The following is an 8,341-nucleotide window of genomic DNA, read 5'->3' on the forward strand; positions in this document are numbered from 1 at the left end:
TGGCTGTGTTTTAGCTGACTAGTATTTTGTAAAGTACAGTCAAATTTCAATTATTATACATTATATATATGTTTATAGATAATTGCTATTTTGAAATAAGTTCTTACTTATTTGTCTTAAAACATAGAACAGTAAATAAAGAAGTAAAGCAAACAATTATCTTTTCTAGTTACGACCTTTGTACTCAGTTGCTGCTTGACATAGGTTGCTAAGCCTTTATAAATTTTGCATGTGGAGGATATGAAATAAAATAATTTACTTTAGGTTTTATATATACATTTGAATAACTAAAGAATCATAAATTACTACATCAATACCATAGAATTCTACTATACTTTATCACGCTCAGTAACTAAGATGTATTTTAGTCTACGAGCAGACTAAAGACACACCCTACCTCCTTGAAATATTGCTTGAAAAGAAAGAAATGGCATCCAAGCCAGTTAAAATGGCTGAGAAAGCCACTTGGGGGACATTCTGAGCTTCTGATTGGTTATTCATGTCATATATAGAAGTAAGTGTATAAGGGAGAGTTTCCAAAAATGGAAAGAGGTGGGTGGGGGTGCCACTGTGTTTGATTTATTACTTGAGCAATATCTTAGCAAATAGAAAAGATATTACTTTCTTATTTTATATTCTAGCCTGTCAATATTAGTAATTTGAGTTTCTAATTCATACAAAACTATAGACTTAGTATTTTGACTTCGCAAACATCTAATTTGAACCAGTGCTGCATTCAAGATACCACGTGACACACAAAAACCGCTGTTTATCTGTGTTCTTTAATATTTAATTTTAAATTAAGAAATTGAGTAAGGTATAATACTAAAATTTGAATTATAATCTACAGTTTGATACCAAACTTATTGACATAAATTCATGAAATAGTAGTTCAATAAATGCGATTCAACAAACAAGATGACATGGCCTTTCACCCATTGCCCGTCTCAAGGATTAATGGTTTTTAAAGGTAGACATTACGAAAGTAGTGTCTAGAAAGGAATGTTTAATCCTATGCATATGAGGAGGTCAAAGTATGCATATTATCAATGTGTGTATTAATAAACATGGCATCAAAATATTGTTCATAATTCAAATTTTTATATTATCTAGGTTTTAATTTCTCAATTTGAAAAGGAAATAGTTAAATAAATTCTCAATCAGCACCCCCTTGAATCACATGCAGTGGCAGACTCACTTTTCATTAGTAATTTTTTCTCTTTCTTTATAAGATTGTTCAGCTAATTAGAAATGCATACTATAGTTGACAAGCCAGAATATAAACTTTCAACCTCTTATTGCTTTAATGAGATATCACTAAATTTATTCAACCCACATGACACACACACACCCACCTCGTCTGTCTATAACTATACTTCTCTGACATTTCATATTATGAACCATGTAAACCAGATAATTGTCTACTTTGCTCTAGTGGTCAAAGCTAATAGTTTGCAAGGGATGCATAAAATGTTTAGACAAAAGATGTTGCTCTGAGCAGTAATAGAATTTTTTTTAATCTTTTTATAACTTAGTTGAAAGCTCTTTAATGTACAGTAATTTTTGGACCTTCTGTTCTAGTGCTTGGTATATTTTTTTATGTTCTAAAATGCATACTTAAAAGCTACATAAATCATTTTTGGACAACCAATATAATGAGAGGAAAAAATGGGTTTACTAAACCATGCACTCAAGTATAAAAGGCCTCAATGAACAAAAATAACTAAAATGTAAAAATCAGAAACTTGTTAGGTTAAATAAGAAAAATTGGGAAAAACTAAATAAAAACATTTCTCCTGATCTCTCTTTGAGGAATGCATGTAGGTGGTTGTTGTTTGATAGTTTGTTTACCCTTAGCTCTCACTTTACGATTTATTGTTATGTTATGCTGGTTAGGCATAGTTTAAAAACAATAAAGTTAAATAAAAGAAGTTGTGAAATGGTTAGAGCCTGAAGCTGTTACAATATATATCCACAATTGCCTCTTATAATAGCAGTCATTATAGACAAACAAAAATGAACTTTTTACTTAATATTTCTCAACTTTTCATTTTACTGTATATTGTTGATTTCTGTACAGGTAGTGTTAGGGTAAAGAAAATAAGGGATAAAGTATAAAATATTACTGAGAAAAACATTTTACATTTATTTAGTAGGTACTAAAAGTTTCGTATGTGTAATATGACGACTGTAACATGAAAAGTATTTTTATTTGTAGCATGAAAATAACCATCCTCTAAGAATAACTCTGTAAAGGCTTCATAAATCCACAGACAAATCTTTTGTAAAAATAGTATATTAAAAGATCTGATTTATTGTATACAGCCTACTTGTAATGTTTACTAAAACTTGCCAAATTCTAAGATATGCTAGTAAAGTCAGTGTTATAATATCTCTAGTTTCATGATGGTACCAAGGTCAGTCAAGTTGACTAACCGAGTTTCACAGTGGTAACAAGATCGGTCAAATTGACCAACCCAGTTTCATGGTGGTAACAAGGTCGGTCACATCTCTAGAGTAATAGGACATTAAGGTGAAGTATTAGTATATTTGTGTATAAATGTTATTACTTAGTATTACAGAAGCTTTAGTTTTCATATTACTCCTTTTTTTTTTAATAGCTTCTTTCACATGCTGAAGATTAACAATTATTGTCTTGCAAAATGTTATAATTTTGAATTGTTAATTAAAATTCATTTGTAAATCTTATCAACATCATTCTGGATAGAAACAAACCCTGCTTGAACTACAGAATCTACGACTTGCCTTAAAGCATTATAAGTTTGCAGAACAACAACAATTAGCCAGCAGAACACGTACATTTCAAAGATTACTGTCAAATATGTCCAGAGATCAGAGGTAAGGCTTTCAGTTTTATGACAGAGATAGTAAAACTTGGTTTTCAACTCGTAGTAATTGGTATTTAATCGTAAGCAATTCTTGAATTTTATGTACAAAAATTTACTATGACCATTGCTTCTTACATATATCTAAACTTTTAACAAGACCAGGACTTGGAATTTAAACTAATCCCTGGAATTTATACAGTGCCTTGCAAAAGTCTTCATCCCCCCCTGTGCTGGTAAGAAATGTTAGGTATTTTCTTGTGAAAGACGTAACTCAAATGGCCAAAGATATTTATTATATTAATCTCAGACCAGTTTCTAAAGATTACAAACAACAAAAGGTGCATTGTTACCCAATTCTATGATATAACACACAAAATCTTAAACATGTTGCAAAAGGCTTCACCCCCTCAGCTTTTACCATTGTTGATTTAACTTTACATCAATACCCTGCTAAAGTAAATACAAGAGGCTCTGTACAACTGTATCATATAGTAAAGTATATTATAGAGACATGAGAAAAATACTTTAGGTGATATAGAACCATCAGTATTGATTTCAGCAGAGTATTTTGAAAGTTAAAATTTGGTTTACTGTTACATATTGAGAATGATGAGAAAAGAACTCTCTACAGACCTAAGGGAGAAGATTGTTCAGAAGCACAATTCTGGAGAAGGCTATAAATCAATTTGAAAGGTTCTCAATTTGCCATTAAGTACTGTAACATCGGTTGTGAAGAAATGGAAAGTGTGTCACACTACTTCAACCTTGTCAAGATCAGGTTGCCCTAAGAAAGTCTGCGTTCGAACAAGCAGAAAAGTCATCAGAGAAGCGACTGTCAAGCCAACAGTGACACTGAAGGAGCTGCAAACTTCAACAGCAGCAACTGGAGTTACTGTACACACCTCGACAATATCAAAAAAGGTTCATATGGTAGGGTGGCAAGAAAGAAACCACTACTGACAAATGAACTATGCTCGTAAACATTTCAATAACCCTACAACAATGTGACAGAAAGTTCTATTGTCAGATGAGACCAAAATAGAACTTTTTGGGTTAACTGACAAACAGTATGTATGATGGAAACCCAACACTGACCCATGACCCAGCAAATACAGTCCCAACTGTCAAGCATAGTGGTGGGTCGATAAAGCTGTGGGGATGTTTTTCTGCAGCTGGTACTGGAGAACTTGTTCGCATTCAAGGGATCATGGACAGTGCAAAATATACACAGATGTTGGAGGTAAACCTGAAGAAGTCAGCTGAAAAGCTAAAACTTGGTCTAAGATTTACATATCAACAGGACAGTGATCCAAAACACAGATCAAAGGCAACTCAAGAATGGTTTGACTGGCCAAGCCAAAACCCAGACCTAAATCTACTCTCAAATCTGTGGAGATAATTAAAAATTGCTGTGAATCAAAGACATGCTTTCAACTTACAAGAACTGGAAGATATCTGCAAGCAAATATATCTCCAGCATACTGTGCACAGCCTGTGGAGGGATATCCAAAACGACTTTCAACTGTCATTGCTGCCAAAGGAGCTTCAACCAAATATCAATCATGTTGGGGGTGAAGACTTTTGCAACATGTATTTTCAAGATTTTTTTTTGTGTTATATCACTGAAGTTTGTAACAATGTATTTTTTATTCTCTGTAATCATTAGAAACTGGTCTGAGATTAATATAATAAATATTTTTGGCCATTTGAATTATGTCTTTCACAAGAAAATAACTAAAATTGATTACCAGCACAGGGGGGTGAAGACTTTTGCAAGGTGCTGTACATAAACCTTTAGTAGGACAAGTACTTCTAAAATATATGTAAACTTTAACAAATAAGGACTTAAAACTTAAACTAATGCTGGCCAGTAGAAATGTGCTTACATGAAATACAAAATGTTTGTGTTCTTCTTTAGTAACCTGTTAAATCTATGAGAAATGAATATTAAGATATACTTGAAAACTTTGTGTGTGTGTGTGTGTGTGTCTAGGGCTTGTTACCAGTCGTTACAAGATATCCGACAAGACATCACTGAAGAAGTTATTTTGATGGAAGAACTTCTGTTGAGTTTATTAAGTGCTCTGTGTGATGTTGAACCAGTTTCTGAGTTTCAAAACTGGGATACCAGACATCTTGCTGAAGCAGTTAACAAGGTCATTATTTGATATTTTTTTTCTTATTTTGAAACTAACATAGTTTTATTTTCTGATTTAGTTAGTTTATTTATATATGAGAATTTCTTAATAAATGGTGAGAGAGGTGAATAATATGGAAACAAGCATGGGAAGTTTGATATACACATCATCTGATTTCAAATGGGTTGTACAGTATCTTAGTAATAAATCAGTTATATTAAAATTGGATGTAATGTCTGTGAACTGATAATTATCAGTTTATATCATTAAAATAGAGCATTACACAGTGGCCACTTAGTTCCAATGGTATTAGGAAATATCTACATAAAGAACATTCCAGATGCCATCTGGTGGTCATCACTTGATATAGAATTGCCTTCTATGTGTTGTTAATCATCTCTCTATGTCTGGTGATTGTCACTTGATATAAAATTGCCGTGAGAGATGATTAACAACACATACTATGTCTGGTGATTGTCACTTGATATAAAATTGCCGTGAGAGATGATTAACAACATGAACTTAACCTAGACTTACCTTGAAAAATGACTAATGAATTAACCCGATTAATATAAAGTAACTAGTGAGTAAAATGTAACTAACCATTTTTATTATTATCTGATTGAAGTACTTATATTACCTTAAAGTGATGTAACTACATGAAAACCTTAGTAATCTTTCCAGTACTCAAATGAAAATGATCAATACATGTTATTGATAATCTTAAAAATTCCCATTACTTATAAGAAATTGTTGATTTTTTTTTTTAAGTATGGCAGAATTGTTAAGATTTCAGAGCTCCCTGCAGTCTCAGCTGGAGAGGATGGTTTTGATCATGAATCCTAGTCAAACAGAACCTCCCAAAAGTGTTATCAACTCAACTTCTATAGGTATAGTTTGTCAACAGCCAGACTCTGGAGAATTAGGCTGGAGAGTGGAGACAACCGACCAATCAGAATCAATAGTACATGTTCTGAACAAAGAATCTGAAGATGATGTTTGTCAAAAGCCAGACCAGGGAGAATTAGGCTGGAGTGTTGGGACAATTGACCAACCAGAGTCAACAGAACATGTTTTGAACAAAGAATCTGAGTGTATGTTCTTTAAACAGCCAAATATGGTATACTTAGACAAAAGAAGTAAGAAAACCAGGCAACCTGAATGCACTCTTGATACAGAAGTTGGAAGTGCATTTTCCCAACAGGCAGAGCCAACAGCAGCAGCTCAAGAAGATCTGCTGGAGAACGTTCTCACTCGAACAGAAGTGGAACAAGAACAGTTAGTTAAAAAAGGTGCACCTGGTAGTGATGTTACTGTACAGAATGTGCACTTCAGTATGGGAGGAAGTGATTATCAACCACAACAGTCCAACAGTAGTCTGAGTTCTGTTTATGCTAATGTGGTACTTGAACAACCTGGGGTAGAAAATCTATTCCAGGTAAATAAAGAAGGCACTTCGGATTGTATTGTGAATGTAACACATGGACTTAATGGTGATGAACAACATGAATTTGAGCAAAACAGACAGAAGATTGACTCAGGTCAGTCAGAGCTGCATGTTCTTGTTTATTTCTATATAATCAGTGTTTTTCCTAGGTTCTACAGATCTGCATCTTCTTGCTTCAAAATTAATGGCACACAGTGGAAATTTTGTAGGACACACAATTAGCTATGCTAATAGTGGAACATCATGGGTGGATACATCACTAGCACATTCATATTTATCTGCATGGATGTGACACGTTAGGCATATGTAAGCTAAATTTGCTTAACCAGAACATTATTGGTGGGTGAATCACAAATGCATTCATATTAATCTGCGTGGATTATAACTGTGCTTAACCAAAACAATAATAATAAGCCATAAACTACAAAATGTTAAGCCTTGTTTTGAATCTAGTAGAATTCCATGCAAATGGTCCTCTGGAATATAGTCATGTTTATTACTTAAAACTTATCCATCAAAAAGACTTGCTTGACAAGATATAGGCCTACTTGTGAAAAGTTGCTTACGAAAAGTCAAGATGGCATCTGTGCCACCAAGTCGGGAATGTATTGTATTCAAGGATACTGTCATGCCCTCTAGAATCCATTATATAATCCTCCGAAAATATATAACTCTTAATTTTCATTAAGTATAACTTTGAGGACATTTGTTTTGTATGAAATCAATGTAGACTTCATTTGTAAATTATTTTAGCCAATGCCACTGTTAGTGCTGATTCCCACATTTTGAAATCAGGAGGAGAATGCAAGTTTTCCAGGTTTATAGTTTTAATACATAATCACTATATCGAGATTCAGTACTTGACAAGTAAATGGTAAAAACTGAAGATACCAATAACTTGAGTTTCATACCTTCATGGTGATCTATTTGGTTGCAAGGATTCCTTCTGAACTCCAATTATAACTTGGTGGCAATTAATTTATAAATAGTCTGGATAACTAAAATAAATAAATTTTTCCCTTTTTGTTTTACACTATCAAAATAGCACAATAACAGTTCCATTTTTTTTTTTTTTTTATATATAAAGTGTAAAACAGTGATAAAATCATTTAAAAATACGTTAGGTCATCATTATAGACATTTTTCAGTAATAGATGGCAGAATATTCAATATTTTTCAGCTCTTTCCAGAAATGCAAGGTTTTTCTTTACAAAGGAAAATCCAACAAATTTTTATATCAACTTAATCATTTGATATATGATAGATAGTTTCTAACAGGTTAATAAACTTGTTTATAGATTCATTTCACACAGTGGTTATGAAAAATGCACTTCTGTGTATGAATATGTATTATAAATTAAAGCTTGGTGAATCAAAAGGTTTAGTATTTGTTTTATTATAAAATAATAGATAAACTAAATATTCTTAAAATTGTTTAATCTCAAAGCCTAAGTTCAAGGGAGGTCCAGTTCAATCTACACTTTAATCAATGTGAGTTACTGAGTTGTACTAGTTTCAGAGAATTCTGCTACTCATCAGTAACCTGAACACAAGTTAACCAAAGACAGATAAGCTGAACCTATAACATAGTGAAAAGTATCAAACATACTGTTGGTTGAATATGCTTTGTAGTCACTATGTATGTTTGGTATTTGTTTTATTGTTTCATTTTTAAGAATTCATGTGTTCAGTAGAACTAAGATGTTTGATAAATCAAATTGTTTCATGTTTATTGTTACATTTTTTTAAGAATTAAGGCATTTGGTCAGTCAAATTGTTTCATGTTTGTTTCATTGTTACATTTTTAAAGAATTGAGATGTTTGATAAATTAAATTGTTTCATGTTTGTTTCATTGTTACAGTTTTAAAGAATTAAGATGTTTGATAAATTAAATTGTTTCATGTTT

At 32.3% G+C, this 8,341-nt stretch overlaps 1 protein-coding gene across 5 annotated transcripts in view; it reads left to right on the forward strand.

Annotated features, from left to right (window-relative positions):
- LOC111088227 overlaps positions 1–8,341 on the forward strand; it is a 51,194-nt gene that overhangs the window by 41,664 nt on the left and 1,189 nt on the right. For 4 of the 5 annotated variants that reach the window (XM_022397685.1, XM_022397687.1, XM_022397684.1 and 1 more), the window contains exons 12-14: positions 2,729–2,859; positions 4,843–5,005; positions 5,760–6,528. In XM_022397685.1, coding sequence (XP_022253393.1) covers positions 2,729–2,859; positions 4,843–5,005; positions 5,760–6,528 — 1,063 coding nt within the window. The remainder of the gene's footprint in view (positions 1–2,728; positions 2,860–4,842; positions 5,006–5,759; positions 6,529–8,341) is intronic. The other variant, XM_022397689.1, reaches the window with a different exon arrangement.

Source organism: Limulus polyphemus, unplaced genomic scaffold (genome assembly GCF_000517525.1).
Source record: "Limulus polyphemus unplaced genomic scaffold, Limulus_polyphemus-2.1.2 Scaffold3368, whole genome shotgun sequence".
Taxonomy (NCBI): Eukaryota; Metazoa; Arthropoda; class Merostomata; order Xiphosura; family Limulidae; genus Limulus; species Limulus polyphemus.